The 21,755-nt window shown below is 43.4% G+C and overlaps 1 protein-coding gene across 3 annotated transcripts in view; it reads right to left on the minus strand.

Moving 5' to 3' along the window:
• Positions 1-2,946: 2,946 nt before the first annotated feature.
• Positions 2,947-21,755, minus strand: part of LOC132837524 (potassium channel subfamily T member 2) — a 97,892-nt gene continuing 79,083 nt past the window's right edge. For 2 of the 3 annotated variants that reach the window (XM_060857238.1, XM_060857240.1), the window contains 12 exons: positions 20,111-20,462; positions 19,846-19,951; positions 19,249-19,421; positions 10,911-10,982; positions 10,651-10,785; positions 8,676-8,787; positions 8,447-8,548; positions 8,221-8,304; positions 6,236-6,364; positions 5,364-5,715; positions 4,295-4,379; positions 2,947-4,099 (listed from right to left, as the gene is read on the minus strand). In XM_060857238.1, coding sequence (XP_060713221.1) covers positions 3,976-4,099; positions 4,295-4,379; positions 5,364-5,715; positions 6,236-6,364; positions 8,221-8,304; positions 8,447-8,548; positions 8,676-8,787; positions 10,651-10,785; positions 10,911-10,982; positions 19,249-19,421; positions 19,846-19,951; positions 20,111-20,462 — 1,826 coding nt within the window. In that variant the 3' untranslated portion in view covers positions 2,947-3,975. The remainder of the gene's footprint in view (positions 4,100-4,294; positions 4,380-5,363; positions 5,716-6,235; positions 6,365-8,220; positions 8,305-8,446; positions 8,549-8,675; positions 8,788-10,650; positions 10,786-10,910; positions 10,983-19,248; positions 19,422-19,845; positions 19,952-20,110; positions 20,463-21,755) is intronic. The other variant, XM_060857239.1, reaches the window with a different exon arrangement.

A 21,755-nucleotide genomic window follows, 5' to 3' on the forward strand; every position in this document is an offset into this window, starting at 1 on the left:
GACTCCATAAACTTAATTCTGTATATATCATATGTGTATATATCATATCTGTATATATCATATGTGTATATATCATATCTATATATCATATGTGTATATATCATATGTGTATATATCATATGTGTATATATCATATCTGTATATATCATATGTGTATATATCATATGTGTATATATCATATCTGTATATATCATATGTGTATATATCATATGTGTATATATCATATCTGTATATATCATATGTGTATATATCATATGTGTATATATCATATCTATATATCATATGTGTATATATCATATGTGTATATATCATATGTGTATATATCATATCTATATATCATATGTGTATATATCATATGTGTATATATCATATGTGTTTATATCATATCTATATATCATATGTGTATATATCATATCTGTATATATCATATGTGTATATATCATATGTGTATATCATATCTGTATATATCATATCTATATATCATATGTGTATATTTCAGATTTTACACAAACAAAAAATTCAGTTCTGTGATGATCCAGTGCACACGCTGTTATAACACACCTCAGTAAACCATCTTCATTCATTAGTGAGTCAATAACCAAATTTCTGACCAGGATATTAGGACTTCCTTCCTTCCTTCCTGCTTTCCTTCCCGCTATCCATCCACCCATCCTTTTATCCATACATTCATCCATGCTTCTTTTCATTTACGGCATTTAGCAGACACCTTTATCCAGAGTGACTTACAACTGAGCAACTGAGGGTTAAGGGCCTTGCTCAGGGGCCCAGCAGTGGCAGCTTGGTGGACCTGGGGTTTGAACCCATGACCTTCCGATCAGTAGCCCAACACCTTAACCACTGAGCTACCACATCCCTTCATCCATCATCCCTTCCTTCTTTTCTTTCTCCCTTGCATCCATACATCATCCCTTCCTTATTTCCATCCATCCATCCATCTATGCATCCATCCATCCATCATCTCATCCTTCTTTCCTTCCTAACTTCCTTCCTTCCTTCTTTTCATCCATCCATCCATCCCTCCTTACATCCATATATCCAGGGGATCCTACCTCGAGCTCCTCCTAGGGAGGCAGGGTACAACCACAGACACTCACTCAGACCCACAAACTACGCGACGAAGAGATGCCAATCAGCCTACAACACATCTTTGGACTTTGGAGGAAACCGGAGGACCTGAAGGAACCCCCTGAAGCTTGAGGAGAACATGATAACTCCACACACAGAGGGCAGAGATGCGAATCGATCCCCATTAGATTTTCATTAGATCCAATTAATAATGTATTTGTTCCCATTCTCAGTTTAAATCATAGGTTTAAAAGGCCCAGTCCTTATAACCCAGCATAATACATCATGCTTATATTATATTATTTTACAGTTTATATACACTAGTGCTGGAAGAACAGTCTGTTCTGCGTCCTCCAGTAGGTAGATAGATGGTGGCTGTGACTTCGCAGCTGAAATCCATTAAAGAATTGACATCACATTACGTCTAGACAGAAAGAGTCATGAAATATTGCATCTGTGACTAATTGTAACTAATAGGGCTTGAGAGCATTAACTAGAGTGCCATTAGCAGTGAGGTGATGATTCATCTCCTCTGTTTGCAGGATGAAGCATTTGATCAATCTGAGTAAATGTGTCTATTTATATTCGTGAGCCAAAAGAGTGTGACGGCTTTACAAAGATGCAAAGCGTAGGTGTGTAATCAAGAACAGGAGGCAAATGTGGCGTTCGCCCTGTGCTCACTTCCAGTGAACGTATGGCGTGAAATTTCTATAATTATTGTCTAGCGGTGGTACGTCATTGTGGCTAGAACTTTGTTATAGTATTTAAGGTTGTTTTACTGCTTATCGTTTCAATGAAGTGAACAGACGTAGTAGTCTCTCACAGTAGTAGTCAGGCTCTTTGGGAGGGGAAGGGTGTGGTCAGTGTCTTTGGCAGTGGACAGAATAGGTCAGAGTCTGTGGAAGTGAATGGGTGTGGTCAGAGAGGACTGGCTTAATATGTCTGCTTTGTGAGCACACAAGCATGGTAAAGATTTTTGGAAGCAAAAGACCGTGTTCAGGGTCTGAGACTGGTTGTTGATCAAAGTTATCATGTTATGTGGAAATAAACGGGGATGGTCCGCATCTGGGAGTGGAGTCAGTGTCTGTCAGAGTGGGCAGGTGTGGTCAGATTCTATGGGAGTAAAAGGTCATGGTCAGAGTCTGTGTGGCTAAATGGTCATGGTCAGAGTCTGTTGGAGTAGATGGGTGTGGTCAGTGTCTGTGGGAGTGGATGGGTGTGGTCAGTGTCTGTAGGAGTAGATGGGTGTGGTCAGAGTCTGAGGGAGTGGATGGGTGTGGTCAGTGTCTGTGGGAGTGGTCAGAGTCTGTGGGAGTGGAGGGGTGTGGTCAGTGTCTGTGGGAGTGGATGGGTGTGGTCAGTGTCTGTTGGAGTGGATGGGTGTGGTCAGTGTCTGTGGGAGTGGATGGGTGTGGTCAGAGTCTGTGGGAGTGGATGGGTGTGGTCAAATTCTATGGGTGTGGTCAGAGTCTGTGGGAGTGGATGGGTGTGGTCAGTGTCTGTGGGAGTGGATGGGTGTGGTCAGAGTCTGTGGGAGTGGATGGGTGTGGTCAGTGTCTGTGGGAGTGGATGGGTGTGGTCAGTGTCTGTGGGAGTGGATGGGTGTGGTCAGAGTCTGTGGGAGTGGATGGGTGTGGTCAAATTCTATGGGTGTGGTCAGAGTCTGTGGGAGTGGATGGGTGTGGTCAGTGTCTGTGGGAGTGGATGGGTGTGGTCAGTGTCTGTGGGAGTGTCTGCATTGTGCAGTTCTACACAGGGTTAAAACAAAGTTCTATACTGATTCAGTTCTAGCTGCAGTGACTCACATGGTCTCTCATCAACAGCTTTTTGCTTCACAATGAGACTCATGAAAGGCAGTGATTTGGTGTTTTGATTATTTTTTTATTTCATACATAATGCCTTTGTGTGTGAATGGCACTGAATAAAGACAGCCGTATACCCTCGCGCCAGCTGGAGCACAAAGCGGTAGGGGTGCGATTCTGGCATGCAGGCTCCTCTCTACGCATGCCAACAACTACACAGTCGAGTGACGGAGGACAAAAACAATAGGTTAAGCAACAGGGTTAAAAAGCTAAATAAAGAGCCAAATCCACAATCCTCATCAAGACTAACACCGCAAAACACAGTGATGACTGGTGTACAGAAATGATCCTAAGTGTAAAAAAACACTTAAATTATTATTAAACATGTAGAAGTTTCAACAGTCTCCTTCAAAAAGGGCAAAACAGATGGAGAGGGGAATAAAGTTCACTTATATGGGTCCTTGCCAGTTTAATAAGCTTTTGTTGGCTGCTGTGCTGTTGGCACATGTTGAAATGCTACAGGGAGCTTTTTTGATATCCCTGCTATGGGGTGTAAATGAAAAAAAGTGATAAATTAACTCTCTGAGATGAACCACAGAGCCGATAAGGGACACGATGGGCTTCTTATAAGACAAAGACGGAGGATTTTTGTTCCTCCTTTAACAGACATTTGGCAGCGTTGTTCCTTTGGCAGTCCAGAATGGATTGGCAATGTTGGCTACTGAACATACATTCACATGCACATAGACTAATAGAAATTACGACTTGCGTTTAAATGCACTTACGTGGCCTCGGCTTCCATCGCGTCAAAAAAAAAAAGGTAAGAAGTACAAACGAAATCTAAACAAAACCGGTGCATAAATAAAATGTAACCTGTCCATGCATTCGAGTCTTCTGAATAGAAAAGAAATGACTGAACAGAATCAGTTCCAGTTCACAGTCCAGTCTTCTCCGGTCTCTGGGTCTCCTTTTTCTCTCTCTTTATCTTTTTCTCTCTCTCTCTCTCATACACACACATACACACACACATACACACAGACACCCCACACACACTTCCAGGCCGCTGTGTAGTTGTGCAGGTGTGCGATCAGAGGTGTGTGCTGTCCTGCGTGTTAAACCGGTGGCGATCCGTGTCCGACTTGCTGACACAAGGTTTCCGCCCGCTCCCCTGGTTAGGCACCAGAGACAGAGGATCAGGTCTGATCAGATATCTGCAGGACAAAACAACAACAACAACTACGGCTAAGATCCAGCAGAAATGACAGTCCTCCGAAGTTCAATGTACTCAGATACACCAGCAAGACCACCACTGACAGGATGGTGCACAACTTCTGTCTAGTCTCGGCCAGGTGATGGCTTTACATGTATTAGGGTTCGACTTGTCATGTTTATGATGTCACACTTACACAACATCATGCAGCTCAAGTCGTGTGTCAGGTGAGGGGTTGATGAGGATGTAGGAGAGTCTGTTGCCCTGGTCAGTCATCCCATCTTACACCAGACAGCATGGAAAAAAGAGAGGGAAAGAGAGCACAGAGTGTGATACAGCTTACAAAGCACGGAGTGCCAACCCATCACAGGGCACACACACACTCTCATTCACTCACACAATCACACACTACGGACAATTTTCCAGAGATGCCAATCAACCTACCATGCATGTCTTTGGACCGGGGGAGGAAACCGGAGTACCTGGAGGAAACCCCCGAGGAACGGGGAGAACATGCAAACTCCACACACACAAGGCGGATGCGAGAATCGAACCCCCAACCCTGGAGGTGTGAGGCGAACGTGCTAACCACTAAGCCACCGTGCCCCCCAAAACAGAATACAATACACAAAAAAGAATGTCGCTTTATTCTGTAGCTTTGCAATTTCCCTTTACTGGAACTAAGACCAAACCTGACTCAAACCTGATCCAACATGACACACAGCACACGCAAAACCCCTGAGCTCAATAAGGACGTGGTGTAGAGCTGAAGGTGGGAGTGAAAGAACTCAAGCGTCTTGTACAGTGCCCTGACTCTGATTCAACTCAACACCTTTGGAATAAAATACAACTGGAGCTTCTTCAAACATCTAACATCAGAGTCTGATCTAATCACTAATGCTCTTGTGGAGATCTGAATGATCACTTGTAGCCACACCCCAACATCTAGTGTTAAGCCTTCCCTAGAGAAAAGTCTCTTAGCAACAACTTCATATTAATGCCCATGGTTTATGGTTCAAGGTATAGGACACAAACCTCAGACACAGGGTGAGTATATTTTCTTGTCTGGTCTATTTATTCATCTGACAGCTTGGTTGATTATAAGGGGGCAAAAAAGTGTGTGTTTATTCTCCCTACATCAAATTCAAAGCAAACATCTCATCTGTTGCCAGGTTACCTTAAGGTTGGACAGTTACCTTATGGTGTTTCTACAAAACTCAGGTGTTTGGTTTCACACACACACACATGCACACACACACACTTACTAAATCCAGAAGGTGAGAGGCCGAGGTGCTTCATCCGGGTGCGGACTAGCGCATTGAGCTCCTGCCTCTCGGACCGGCGGAACAGACTAAGTCTCTGTTGCGTGATTCTCTCTGCAGCACTGCCCGCTCCTTTGGCACCACTTGACCCACGTCCGCTTTTCCGGCTCAGCCGCCGTGCCCACTGCATGCTCTTCCTCCTTAACAGCGGGTGATCTGAGGCATGGGAGGATGATGAGGATGAGGAGAGTGGCTCAGAAGAGGTTGAGTTACGATGAGGACCAGAGCGACAGAGCAGAGGCTCTCGCAGCTCCCGAGTGTCCTCATAGTCCTCCACTGTGATGGACACCTGAGACTGAGGAGGAGGACATACATGACCATCAGAATGTCTTCTAAAGGAGCTTCTTAAGTTAAAAAAACACTTTAGATTCTTCATTTTAAAAACACTTCATATGAAATCAACATTGGGTATAAAATTTCTGCTTGAATAAGGATCAGAAAAATGATCAGATTGTGTATTGAGAAAATCTTCATGTCCAATTCGCCAAGATTCCAAATATACATATAGATGTTGAAAATCCGAGTGTGATATTAAACGTAAAATCTAACAAAAATCAAAGGTAATATTTACATCTAAATTGGTTTTCTCTTGTTAGTCCACTGTGTAAATATTATTGCCTGTGGTTTTAATTAAATAGGGATTTGTGTTGCTGTTTTTCTGAAAGCTGGGAAATAAAATGGAATACATAAAGTGGGGCTTTCAAAGCCGTTAAAAAGCATTTAAACCTTAAATCTGACTGTCTTACTGTCCTGGGGTTTGTTGTGTTTTTTTGGGCTACACTATGTTGTGTTGTGGTTTGGTTTATTGTGCAAACCTCAGACACAGGAAGTTTATGAGCCTCTGTGCGATAGATGCCAATGGGAATGTCTCCTGTGGAGGAGCAGAGTTTCTGGTACAGCCGGCCGTAAGTGCGGATCCACAAGTCCTCTTCTGTGATTTTCATCTGAAGGTAATTTATATAGTCGTAATCATAGTCGTCATAATCATAATCATCATCATCATCAATACAGTCATATCATCATCACCACAGTCTCTATGGTCATGGTCATCATCATCATCATCATCATCATCATAGTCAATATTGTCATTATCATTACAGACATTATGGTCATTGTTGTCATCATCATAGTTATTATCGTCATCACCACTGTCTCTATAATCATGGTCGTCATCATCATCATCGTCATCATTACAGACATTATAGTCATTGTTGTCATCATCATAGTTATTATCGTCATCACAACAGTCTCTATAGTCATGATCAGCATCATCATCATCATCATTACAGACATTATGGTCATTGTTGTCATCATCATAGTTATTATCATCATCACAACAGTCTATAGTCATGGTCGTCATCATCATCATCATTACAGATATTATAGTCATTGTTGTCATCATCATAGTTATTATCGTTATCACCACAGTCTCTATAATCATGGTCATCATCATCATCATCATCATCATCATTACAGACATTATAGTCATTGTTGTCATCATAATAGTTATTATCGTCATCACAACAGTCTCTATAGTCATGATCAGCATCATCATCATCATCATTACAGACATTATGGTCATTGTTGTCATCATCATAGTTATTATCATCATCACAACAGTCTATAGTCATGGTCGTCATCATCATCATCATTACAGATATTATAGTCATTGTTGTCATCATCATAGTTATTATCGTTATCACCACAGTCTCTATAATCATGGTCATCATCATCATCATCATCATCATCATTACAGACATTATAGTCATTGTTGTCATCATAATAGTTATTATCATCAGCACAACAGTCTCTATAGTCATGGTCGTCATCATCATCATCATCATAGTCGTTATCATCATCACCAGAGTCTATAGTCATGGTCATCATCATCATCATCATTATCATCATCATCATTATCATCATCAATCTTCATAGACATTATCATCACCACAGTCTCTATAGTCATGATCATCATCATCATCATCATCATCATTACAGATATTATAGTCATTGTTGTAATCATCGTGGTTATTATCGTCATCACCACAGTCTCTATAATCATGGTCATAATCATCATTATCATAGTCATTATCATCATCACCACAGTCTATAGTCATGGTCATCATCATCATCATAATCATCATGAATCATATCATCATCACAACAGTCTCTATAATCATGGTCATCATCATCATCATCAATCTTCATAGTCATTTCATCACCACCACAGTCTACTGTCATGGTCATCATCATTATCATAATCATCATCATCATCATCATATCATCACGACAGTCTCTATAATCATGGTTATCATCATCATCATCATCACCATCATCATCATAGTCATTATCATCATCACCACATTCTACTGTATAATCATGGTCATCATCATCATCATCATAATCATCATCATTATAGTCATTATCATCATCATTACAGTTATTCTAGCCATTGTTGTCATTATCATAGTTATTACAGTCATTATATTTGTTACTGCCATTATCATCATTATTGTCAGTCATGATCATCATAGCCCAATGTGACCTCAATCATTATCATCATCTCAGTTCTTGTGATCTTCATACTCCATCATTTTTCCCATGATGATCATAGATACATTATAATAGTCCTCACAATAGTCATCATGACAAAGAGAAGTATTTGCAGCTGCACTGCTGTCAAAGCTGCTGTTATATGTTATTAATTAATACCTTCTGACCAACCAGAAGTGAAAATGATGATGATGATGATGATGATGATGATGATGATGACGATGACGATGATAATGTTTATACTCACTGCACATAGGAAGCCTGAGCCAGGCATGGAGTCCAGCCCCAGAAGCAATCTGGTGATAGAGATCATGTAGTCCTTCACAAAGGACTTACATACACACACACACACACACACACACAGAAACGCAACATACAACAGAGAATACTTCATTATCCAGAATATATCACTTTCTGCTCTTAACTCATCACAAGAAGAACACGTTAGTGTGGATTATTGACTCGGCTGTTACCTGATACAGCAGCGTGTCCAGCATGCTGACACTGAACACCTTCCCTGCAGCGAAGGGCAAGCGGAACATAAAGACCAAGTTGGAGCCTCGCTCCCGCTCCTTCTACAGGGTGGTGGTGGTGGTGGTGGTGGAGACATAAATCACACACTGATTAGCTTACAGTACAGCACAGGATATTGAGTCTCTGTGTTTAAGCAGCCGAAGCACACAGTGGTGAGACGAGACTGACCTTCTCCAGTTTAGAGAGGGCAAGTGAGTAATGGTCTTTCACTCTGAACTGCATGAAGCGCATGTTGGCTGGGTGCGTGAGCTCCGTGATGATGCTGAGAGCTGGGAAAAGCCTGCAGGGTAAAACAGTTTGTTTACTCGCTTTGTTTAAATGTTCATTTAAACACTTTTAGCGAAAATATCAAAAAGAAAAAAGATTAAAAAACACTCAAGCCGTCTAATCAGTGCTTAGCAACCGTTGCTATGTGCTGTTATCTCAGCCCTGCTTTAGGCACAAGAATTTGGACACATATTAAATTTGAAGCTCTAGATACGGCGTCCCAAATGACTTCAGACACCCAGATACTTTTGTTTACAGTTTTTTTTTCTCATTTCAACTTTAGGCTTAATGCTAAAATTAGCTGATTAAAAATAGCTAATTCAAGTCATATCTCATAACTCAAAGGTGTTCAGTTAGCTAGACATGCTAAAGTTTTAGCTAGCTAAACTTCCTGCTAATCTTGAAATGGATTTTCATTTGAAATAAACATTACCTTAAAGACATTGCGCTTCACTGAACAGATTTTTTGTCATTTTTTATGTTTTCATAGATGTTTTTATGTTTTTATGTTTTCATTGCGAAACTTGGGTAACTGCAAATTTTTTTTGTACTTACGTGTGTGTGTGTTTGTGTTGAATGTGCCAATCATACGCAAGTTACCAATTAGCTACAGATGTAAAAATAACAGTCTCACACAGTGGGATGTTGGTGAGGATCAGTGACAACGCATCTTCGTCATCTAGCTAACGAACTTTAATTAAATTTCCTCCAGGATTTTGTGGTGTTTTTTTTTTTTTTGTAGACATTTTCCTTTATCTTTTTTGTCTTTCATAATTTGTGCTGTGATTTGCAGAGGGTTTTTTTGTGTGTATGTTTTGTATTTTCGAAGATAACTTCTCGAATTGGTGAAATCACAAGCACAGGATTCTTCATCATACTCATCTTCCTCAAACGTGAACGTAAAGGTAATTCAGCTAAACGCGTGTTGTGATGACATCACACGTTGCGATGTGACTCGGCCCAAATCGGAAATGACGCTCTGAATATCGTGGAGTTTGCTTCGCTTGCTTAAAATAGTTACTTAAAGTGACTTAAAGAGTCAGAAGTCTAAAAAGAGTCTAAAAAGAGTTTTAATGTCTAGTAGCTTGAAAGAATAAACACATACTGAACACATGCTCAATTCAGTACAAGATCAGGATCGTAAAAATACTTCCTGCTACTTGATCTCAGTTAACAATGGTAGCTACTTAGCAAGCTAATATAGTGTTTAGTTGAAATTAGCATGAAAATAAAGTGCTCATGGTTCTGATGATGAAGAGCGCCTGTCTTTGCAGCAGAGAAGCTGTAATAACATCCTGGGCACTGCTCAATTATTAACCAGAGATTACACTGGATATCTGTAGGTCAAACTGTCAACGTCTGTGTGTGTGTGTGTGTGTGTGTGTGTTGGGGGGGTTTGCAAAATGTGCTTAAATATTCATTTCCACTCAGATTTCATTCATTCATTCATTCATCTTCTACCACTTATCCGAACTACCTCGGGTCACGGGGAGCCTGTGCCTATCTCAGGCGTCATCGGGCATCAAGGCAGGATACACCCTGGACGGAGTGCCAACCCATCACAGGGCACACACACACACACTCTCATTCACTCACGCAATCACACACTAGGGACAATTTTACAGAGATGCCAATCAACCTACCATGCATGTCTTTGGACCGGGGGAGGAAACCGGAGTACCCGGAGGAAACCCCCGAGGCACGGGGAGAACATGCAAACTCCACACACACACAAGGTGGAGACGGGAATCGAACCCCCAACCCTGGAGGTGTGAGGCGAACGTGCTAACCACTAAGCCACCGTGCCCCCTGTTTCCTTTATTATGAGATAAAAAAAGAGGTCATGGTACATGCAGTACACGCTCGTAAGCAACACCTGAAGAGCGTCTGGACGTTTACGATGGTTTTAGCGTCGGCCATGTAATCCTCCTCCGCGATCATCGAGCTCTCCTTATCCACCACCACCATGGTGTCTGCGAACGTCACGCCACAGCGTAACAAACTGTCTAGACTACACACACACACACACACACACACACACACACACAGTTTTTTAAAGTTAGAAGCAGAATAATGTAGTTCTCATTAGCAAGAAGGACTGTTTGGCGTAAAGGAAATGCCTGAGGCTTCTCTTACTTGTCGATGGATCCCACTGTGTAGAAGACCACGGGGAACCAGCAGATAGCCTCCAGGAAGTCTGCTTCAGGTCTGTTAACAAATCAACCAATTCACACACACACACACACACATACACACACACACACACACACACACACACACACACACACACACACACACACAAACACACACACAGAAATAAGACTACGGTCTCATTAATGTGGGTGGTTTGATTGGTACCTGCTGGGAGTGGGTTTTGATCGCCGAGTGTGCAACATGTGAGTGTGTAATGTGGAATGTTCCAGGCTGAAGTGAAAGCTTAGACGGCCTTGTTTTGTGTATGTAATCTTCTTGCACAGAAGCGACAAATAAAGGAAGATTATACCTAATAGAAACAATTTCTTTTTCAGTGCAAAGGCAGAATTGTAGATCAGAGTGTACTATACAGCCATTCCATCTGGATCTGTATGTGTGTCTCGTCTCTTTTTCACTCTATCCCATTTCTTTTCCAATTTACTTCACCCAATAGTTCAAACTAGATTTTTTTATTGCCATGCTGGGGTTTGATCTCACTAAGAACGGGTGTAATTTGTACTTTGATTGGATGATGTGTCCTTCTGAAAGCTTGATAACTCACTCACTCGCTCGGTCACTCGTTCGCTTTCGGGTCACGTTTTATCCTTGTCAGGGTTGCGGTGGAGACGAGACTACGAGGCGTAAAGTAGAAATTTACACCGGACAAAACACACAAACACCAACGAGCTGTTTATCATGTCCACATTTGAACATGATCTGGCATGTTGTTGGGACTTGGGAGGATACCGGAGAACGAGGAGTAAACTGACACGGTTGATGTTGGAAGCTTGGACTCTGGAGCCACTGTGACACTAAACTCTGCACGTTTGTGTTAAACGATTGTGAGAATTACATCACAAAAACAATATGAACTTTGTGTGAAATTTGTTCTCGACGGCCACGTGAATTTTACAGGAATTCAGGACGTCACTAATGTGGATGCGTGTGCGAAAGATGGGATTTACGAGTATTTACAGGCCACAAAGTCGTAATTACGAGTCTGTAACTCTGGATGCTTTTTAATTTCTGAGTCTCTGAGTTGTGTGTAAAAACCTGACAATATCCACGGTTAAAGTTGAAATTGAAGTTGAAAGTTTCCTCGTCTCACAAGCCGATTTCAGGCATTTTCACTTATTATTTGTTTAGTTTATGAGGCAAAATATTGAAATATTGAAAATATTGAAATTGGATAACATTTAAAATCCTATATAATCCATATTTCTGCTATTGCCCTGCCTACCTTTGCTTGCTTTAACCGAGTTGTTGCCTGAATATTTGAATTGTCTGAGACTTCCAATTCCTTTTTGGTGACTGTTCTAGTACGGTTTCAAGTCCCATTTTTGTGTGTGTTAATGTTCCAATACTTTTGTCAGTTGCTGTGTGTTTTGTTTGGTGAACGTCCCAATACTTTTGTCAGTTGCTGTGTGTTGTGTTTGGTGAACGTCCCAACACTTTTGCCAGTTGCTGTGTGTTGTGTTTGGTGAACGTCCCAATACTTTTGCCAGTTGCTGTGTGTTGTGTTTGGTGAACGTCCCAATACTTTTGTCAGTTGCTGTGTGTTGTGTTTGGTGAACGTCCCAACACTTTTGCCAGTTGCTGTGTGTTTGTTTGGTGAACGTCCCAACACTTTTGCAGGTGGCTGTGTGTTGTGTTTGGTGAACGTCCCAATACTTTTGCCAGTCGCTGTGCGTTGTGTTTGGTGAACGTCCCAATACTTTTGCCAGTCGCTGTGCGTTGTGTTTGGTGAACGTCCCAATACTTTTGCCAGTCGCTGTGCGTTGTGTTTGGTGAACGTCCCAATACTTTTGTCAGTTGCTGTGTGTTGTGTTTGGTGAACGTCCCAACACTTTTGCCAGTTGCTGTGTGTTGTGTTTGGTGAACGTCCCAATACTTTTGCCAGTTGCTGTGTGTTGTGTTTGGTGAACGTCCCAATACTTTTGTCAGTTGCTGTGTGTTGTGTTTGGTGAACGTCCCAACACTTTTGCCAGTTGCTGTGTGTTTGTTTGGTGAACGTCCCAACACTTTTGCAGGTGGCTGTGTGTTGTGTTTGGTGAACGTCCCAATACTTTTGCCAGTCGCTGTGCGTTGTGTTTGGTGAACGTCCCAATACTTTTGCCAGTCGCTGTGCGTTGTGTTTGGTGAACGTCCCAATACTTTTGCCAGTCGCTGTGCGTTGTGTTTGGTGAACGTCCCAATACTTTTGCCAGTCGCTGTGCGTTGTGTTTGGTGAACGTCCCAATACTTTTGCCATTAAATGTTTTTGTGCCCCATACATTTTGTCCCTATTTATGTGACGTTTTGTGATTAAAGCCCTGCGTTTGCATCCGGCCTTTGATCCTCTCTCGTGACACACATCTTTACTGCATCGATGAATTCATTTATAATATCTAATGCTTCAATAAGGCGTTTACCCAAGAACAAAAGTGAAAATACAAAAATAGTTTGGCGAAAAAAAACATGCACAGTAGTTTTGAGGAGCAGATACACCCTGAAATAGTTCTGTCTTTCCTTTCAATTCAATTAGAGGTCGCTTTCTCCAGAAGCGGCAAAAAAATTTGATTAAAAAAGGAATAAAATAAGTGAAAGCCGATTATCTTCAGCGTGAGGTGACTTCAACGACCACCTGATGTCTTCTCCCTAGTGTCTCTGATCAGATTTGCCAAACTGACAACTGGAGCCCGTTGCTATGAAATCCTAGCTACAATCAGTAAAAAGGAAGCATTGAAAGAAATGACTCAGAGCTTTATTGCGTCTGATTGTGTTAAAGTCCTGTCGTGTACCGAATCACTTTTCATTCACAGGCGAAAGCACAGCGATTAGGTTTCATATTTAACGAGGGTTGATGCGGTGTGGCGGACATGAGGTCACGGCTGCTGACTAAATGCGATACGGAGAGGAAAGTTTGAATGCAGAGTCTCATCTGTGAGGTACATTTCTACCGTGAAGGTGAGATGAAGTCAGCTATCACCAGCCTAAGTATGCTGAGCAGTAACGGAATCATTGCTCCCTGTAAATTTCCTCAGCGCTATCATTCATATCAGGATTTTCTTTAAAGATTGTAGATTGTAGACTCGATTCTACATTCAGTGTGATTTCAGACGTGATTTTTGAACAAATATGAGAACGATTCCAAATAATGTTTCTCACATTTGATCCACTATGTAAAATATAAATTCCTTCAGTATTTAGTGTTTTTGCGATCGCAGAAATGAACACAAAATCAAGCAAAGTGCGATTTTACAAAATGGCAAATTTTCCGCAAACCCTCTTGTGGGAACATGAGTACAGCACTTACAGAAAGTCATTACAGATGTGTCTTCACTGCTAGGAAGTTAAACAAAGTATCTAAAGCCGCATTCACACTGCAAGTCTTAATACTCAATTCGGATATTTTGCTCAGATCTGATTTTTTTGTTTGGCTGTTCACATTACCTTGTTTGCTGTTTCGAACTGACCCGCATGCACAAACAAACAATAACAATAACAATGACGTCACACGCAGCACGCCGTTGCGCTAAAGTTGGCGAGGTTATGGAGGAAGTAAGCATTTTCGCTTTTCTTTCTAAATGTTTGTGTAATGGCAGCACAGAGACGCAGTGTTTTGAAAATTTTCGGATGTCGAGGGCAACTTTTGATTATTTGATCCATTTTGTAGGCGTAGTCACGTTTGTGTGCGAACTCGCCGGCGCATAATTGTGACGAATGTCGATGTAGATTGACGTAAAAGTCGCATCAAATCCGCCTCGGTTGTTCACACTGCGGCCACATTGGAAAAAATCAGATTTGGGTCTGATTCAGGACCACATATGGAAGTGGTCTGAATCTCCATCCATCCATCCATCTTCTACCGCTTATCCGGGGCCGGGTCGCGGGGGCAGCAGTCTGAGCAGGGACACCCAGACTTCCCTCTCCCCAGACACTTCCTCCAGCTCCTCCGGGGGAATACCGAGGCGTTCCCAGGCCAGCCGAGAGACATAGTCCCTCCAGCGTGTCCTAGGTCTTCCCCGGGGCCTCCTCCCGGTTGGACATGCCCGGAACACCTCCCCAGGGAGGCGTCCAGGAGGCATCCGGAACAGATGCCCGAGCCACCTCAGCTGACTCCTCTCGATGTGGAGGAGCAGCGGCTCTACTCTGAGCTCCTCCCGAGTGACCGAGCTCCTCACCCTATCTCTAAGGGAGCGCCCAGCCACCCTGCGGAGGAAACTCATTTCGGCCGCCTGTATCCGGGATCTTGTCCTTTCGGTCATGACCCAAAGCTCATGACCATAGGTAAGGGTAGGAACGTAGATCGATTGGTAAATAGAGAGCTTCGCCTTGCGGCTCAGCTCTTTCTTCACCACAACAGACCGGTATATCGACCGCATCACTGCAGAAGATACACCGATCCGCCTGTCGATCTCCCGCTCCATCCTTCCCTCACTCGTGAACAAGACCCCAAGATACTTAAACTCCTCCACTTGAGGCAGGAGCTTTCCACCAACCCGAAGGGGACAAGCCACCCTTTTCCGGCTGAGAACCATGGCCTCGGACTTGGAGGTGCTGATTCTCATCCCTGCCGCTTCACACTCGGCTGCAAACCGTCCCAGTGCACGCTGAAGGTCCTGATTTGAAGAAGCCAACACGACAACATCATCTGCAAAAAGCAGAGACGAAATCCCGTGGTCCCCAAACCGGACTCCCTCCGGCCCCTGACTGCGCCTAGAAATCCTGTCCATATAAATAATGAACAGGACCGGTGACAAAGGGCAGCCCTGCCGGAGTCCAACATGCACCGGGAACAAGTCTGACTTACTGCCGGCAATGCGAACCAAACTCCTGCTCCGGTCATATAGGGACCGAACAGCCCTTAGCAGAGGGCCCCGGACCCCATACTCCCAGAGCACCCCCCACAGATCACCACGAGGGACACAGTCGAATGCCTTCTCCAGATCCACAAAGCACATGTGGACTGGTTGGGCAAACTCCCATGAACCCTCCAGCAACCTGGTGAGGGTATAGAGATGGTCCAGTGTTCCACGACCGGGACGAAACCCACATTGTTCCTCCTGAATCCGAGGTTCGACTATCGGCCGAATTCTCCTCTCCAGTACCCTGGCATAGACTTTTCCGGGGAGGCTGAGGAGTGTGATCCCCCTGTAGTTGGAACACACCCTCCGGTCCCCCTTCTTAAACAGAGGGACCACCACCCCAGTCTGCCAGTCCAGAGGCACTGTCCCCAGCCGCCACGCGATGTTGCAGAGGCGTGTCAACCAAGACAGCCCCACAACATCCAGAGACTTGAGGTACTCAGGGCGGATCTCATCCACCCCCGGTGCCTTGCCACTGAGGAGCTTCTCAACCACCTCAGTGACCTCAGCTTGGGGGATCGATGAGTCCTCAACTGAGCCCTCTGCCTCTGCTTCCTCAGTGGAAGACATGTCGGTGGGGTTGAGGAGATCCTCGAAGTACTCCTTCCACCGTCCGAGAATGTCCCCAGTGGAAGTCAGCAGATTCCCACTCTCACTGTAAACAGTGTGAGCAGGGCACTGCTTCCCCTTCCTGAGGCGCCGGACGGTTTGCCAGAATTTCTTCGAGGCCAACCTATAGTCCTTCTCCATGGCCTCACCGAACTCTTCCCAGACCCGAGTTTTTGCCTCTGCAACCACCCGGGCTGAAGCTCGCTTGGCCCTCCGGTACCTATCAGCTGCCTCCGGAGTCCCCCGAGCCAACCAGGCTCGATAGGACTCCTTCTTCAGCTTGACGGCATCCCTTACTTCCGGTGTCCACCACCGGGTTCGGGGATTGCCGCCACGACAGGCACCAGAGACCTTACGGCCACAGCTCCGCGCGGCCGCGTCGACAATGGAGGTGGAGAACATGGTCCACTCAGACTCAACGTCTCCAACCTCCCTCGGGATCTGGTTGAAGCTCTGCCGGAGGTGGGAGTTGAAGATCTCTCTGACCGGAGACTCTGCCAAACGTTCCCAGCGGACCCTCACAGTACGTTTGGGTCTGCCAAGTCTGTCCAACTTCCTCCCCGGCCATCGGATCCAACTCACCACCAGGTGGTGATCAGTTGACAGCTCCGCCCCTCTCTTTACCCGAGTGTCCAAGACATACGGCCGGAGGTCAGATGAAACAACCACAAAGTCGATCATCGACCTCCGACCTAGGGTGTCCTGATGCCATGTGTACTGATGGACACCCTTATGCTTGAACATGGTGTTCATTATGGACAAACTGTGACTAGCACAGAAGTCCAATAACAGAACACCACTCGGGTTCAGGTCGGGGGGGCCGTTCCTCCCAATCACGCCCCTCCAGGTGTCACTGTCGCTGCCCACGTGAGCGTTGAAGTCCCCCAGTAGAATGACGGAGTCCCCGGTCGGAGCACTTTCCAGCACCCCTCCCAGAGACTCCAAGAAGGTCGGGTACTCTACACTGCCATTTGGCCCGTAAGCACAAATAACAGTGAACCCGAAGGCGTAGGGAAACGACCCTCTCGTTCACCGGGGTGAACTCCAACACATGGCTGCTGAGCTGGGGGGCTATGAGCAAGCCCACACCAGCCCGCCGCCTCTCACCGCGGGCAACTCCAGAGTAGTAGAGAGCCCAGCCTCTCTCAAGGAGTTGGGTTCCAGAGCCCAAGCCGTGCGTGGAGGTGAGCCCAACTATATCTAGTCGGTATCTCTCCGGTATCTATGGTCTGAATCTGATTTGAAAAAAATCAGATCTGGGCTAGATTTGAGTGTTCACACTACTCCTGAAGAAGTCTGACCTGGTCACTTGACCCCAAAAAAATCAGATTTGGGCCTCTTTTACATGCAGTGAGAACGTGGCCTAAGAGCGTTTAATCCTGTGCTTTGGATTTCACCTACTTTTTGCAGTTTTCCGTTAAAAAAAAAAAAAAAAAAAAAAAAGAACCACAAGTTACATCACAAAAAAAACAACAATTCTGCAATGAAATTCTGCAAAATAAATAAATAAATAAGTCACTGTAATGCGGTTCTAAACCGAACTTCTTTCGGGGTGTGTGTGTGTTGGGGGTTCTGGTGGCGAGTAGGCTACAGGATGGGAGGGAAAAAATAAAATCTGAAAAAAAAAATTGTTCAATTATTTTTTTTCACTACTGTCATCAAAAGTTATCTTTTTGTATATACATAACTCCTGAATGAAAATTAAAATGTGTTTTAATGGACTGGTTTGTCGATAGTGAGCGCGGAAATACAGGAGATAAGTGGTTTCATTAAGTGAGTCATTGAGTCGTTCATTCAAACGTTTCGTTCAAACGGCCGATTCATCAAGAATGAGACAGATGTTTGTGAATGGTTCATTGAATCTTTGAATCAACCGATTCGTTCAAATCACTGAATCATTCAAAACACGATTGAGTGTTGCTGTGAGACACGCTGTGATGTGATCTTTGTTTGGATTCATCAGATCTATATTCGCTGCTAAAATAAACCAAAACAGTCAATATTTCGTCTAAAATGTAAGTGACTTGAACTATATAGCAATAGCCTAGTAATGATGAATGGGATACTACTACTCATAATAATAATATCTATCTATCTATCTATCTATCTATCTATCTATCTATCTATGGGGGCACGGTGGCTTAGTGGTTAGCACGTTCGCCTCACACCTCCAGGGTTGGGGGTTTGATTCCCGCCTCCGCCTTGTGTGTGTGGAGTTTGCATGTTCTCCCCGTGTCTCGGGGGTTTCCTCTGGGTACTCCGGTTTCCTCCCCCGGTACAAAGACATGCATGGTAGGTTGATTGGCATCTCTGGATTTTGCGTGAGTGTGTGTGTGCCCTGCGATGGGTTGGCACTCTGTCCAGGGTGTATCATTGATGCCCGATGACGCCTGAGATAGGCACAAGCTCCCCGTTACCTGAGGTAGTTCGGATAAGCGGTAGAAGATGAGTGAGTATCTATCTATCTATCTATCTATGCAAGGTGGTGTGGGGGGGCCCCAACTGCAATGAACCTGCTTTGGGGGGCCCAGCTTGTAAAAGGTTGAGAACGCTGCTGTAATGAAACCCTTTCTCTCCTTTAGGAGCTTAAACATTAACCCATTTACTTGGATGTCAATATTTTGCCTCATGATCCAAACACATAATAACTGAAAATACAAGGAAACCTTCAAGTCCAAAAAAATAACCATAGACTTTTAAATGTTTCCCACTCGTAAGACTTCATCTGCATTCAACTTGTAGATAAGATCTTTCCCACACACCTTTAATCCTTTATTGGCAGACATTAAACCTGATGTCATAATCCTGTTGTTTATTTTACTCACATGCTCTCCAGCAGGAGCACTATGGGGTTCAGCTCCTTCCTGGGTCTGTAATACGCTCGCAGAGGCACGATGAAATTGTAGAGGCCGTTACCGGCACTTTCAGCCGACACGATGATCAGCTTGTTCTTGAAACCGTATGAGCGAGCGTCCTCGTAAGGCATGTGGTGACACGCCTGCGACACGGCGAGAACAAAACAACATGGAGGGAAGAGAACTGAGAACCTAATAGTGCATAAATTAACACCTCCAGTGAAAAATGAAGACATTCTTTAACACTATGGGACTCAAATTTAGAAAAATGTGTAGTAATAATAATCAATTTCTAACAATTCAATCAAAAACTATCTATCTATCTATCTATCTATCTATCTATCTATCTATCTATCTATCTACTGAAGCATGTTACTCCCCTTCTATTACTTACAACTTATTTCTTATCTATTTATAGCTTCATTTCATATGTAGACAAACGTAGTTTGTCGTAAAATAAATCTATCCTGATGGAAAACTTTCTCCAACGATAGACTTTTGTGTAGATGGTCTGCTGTCTGCCCAGTGTGTGAGCTGTAAGCTGTTGCTATAGAAATGGTCTCTCACCTTATCAAGGCGAAGGCAGCAAAAGGGCATCTTCTCCTGCAGGAGGTGGCAAAGGGCAGGAGAACTACCAATGTACGGGGAGTTCAGTGGGTAACCCTTTACCCACCTACTCCAAACACACACATACACACACATACACACACACACACACACACACACACACACACACACACACACTGGTTTTATTGTGTCAGTAAATAATGGCATGTCTTCACCTCAATACATTAAATCCTAACCCTAATTTTGAACTTCGCTGACTACTTACTCGCCCTGCATACCCCACCACTGGCCCTTGTGCTCTCCTCGACCTGCCACTTCCTCTTCCTCTTCCTCCTCTTCTTCTTTGCCGTCCTCTCCCCCCTCGTCCTCTGATTGGTCCCCCAGGAGGTCGAAGGTGGGACCATGGACACCATCCACAAGTTCCAGGACTGGAGCAATGCTGTGCCTTCTGTCCTCACCTGAGTCATCCACAGGGGGTGGGGCCAAGGTGTTGGCTCCACCCACTTCCACACGGGTTCCAGTGCGTCCACTCCTTCCCGTACTCAGGGCAATGCCCCCTGGGCCAGAGCCTTCAGGGCTGCTGTCACTGGAGTCATGTAGATCTATTGCCACCGTACCTGCAGAGTCAGATTAGCATAAAGAACCTGCATTAAGAAGCTATTATAAAACTGTTTAAAAGTAAAATGATAGAATTTGACATCAAATCAGCATCAGAAAAGTTTAACTTAAACCAGTACTTTACCGTCTCATTAGCTCTGCCGGGATTAATAACTATATTCCAACAAGTATGTCGGACATAAGAAAGTACATTTACATAATATTCATCATGACGATACATCTGTCTGGACTAATTAATTTCTCATCAAACTTTCAAATGTTTCCTCACATTATGGTTTATAAATGGATAAAAAAGAAGATCAGGCTTCAGACCTACATCAAAAAAACCTATAAAATCCAAAATGGAAAACTAAAAAAATCGAAGAAAATCTATATTTTTAAAAAGCTACATTTTAAAATCTAATTATAAAAAAAATCTAAACATCTAAAAAAAACTTAATAAACATAAATCTGAACAAATTCTAAAACCTCTATAACTTAGAAACAACAAACTTAAATGCACATAAAAATAAATAAATAAATAAATAACTATAAATATTTATAATAATTTTTTTAGGGAAAGTAATAACTCATTAGCATTGTTTGCTTTATAACAGCTAGCTATGAGCACACAAGCTGGTAGCTTGAGGTGTGTTGGAGTACAGAAAATATGACATAGCATAGCGGCTGCTTCCGATCTAATTCTGTACACCAGTGTTAGAGAGTGTTCTTCGGTTGTTTAGTTCATCGTTCAGTGTTTAAAACGTAAAGATATATTTTACACGCTTATCTCCATATGGTCACTGGAACGACGGACAGGAGTCCAGGCAGGATTTCATTCCCAGCCCTTTTCACTAGGTGGAGATGTTGGACTTATAGACATGTATATCTGTATATTATAACATTATCCTGTCGATTTATTTGTTCTCTAATTGTGCCCACAACTTTACCTTAATTTCTTATTCAGCACTTCAGTACAAAGGAAAAAAAACCCTTAATATGAATTTTTGGAAACGAGTGCAATGTCTTTTATTTGTCTTTTATGTTTCCATTAATATGTTTATTAGCAGTAACCAAGATAACTAATAAACTGTTTATCTTTCAGGTCTCACGGTCTATAAATAACTGGTTTACTCACTCACTCATTTTCTACCTCTTATCCGAACTACCTCAGGTCACGGGGAGCCTGTGCCTATCTCAGGCATCATCGGGCATCAAGGCAGGATACACCCTGGACGGAGTGCCAACCCATCACAGGGCGCACACACACACACTCTCATTCACTCACACAATCACACACTACGGACAATTTT

This window comes from Tachysurus vachellii, chromosome 21 (assembly GCF_030014155.1).
Source record: "Tachysurus vachellii isolate PV-2020 chromosome 21, HZAU_Pvac_v1, whole genome shotgun sequence".
NCBI lineage: Eukaryota > Metazoa > Chordata > Actinopteri > Siluriformes > Bagridae > Tachysurus > Tachysurus vachellii.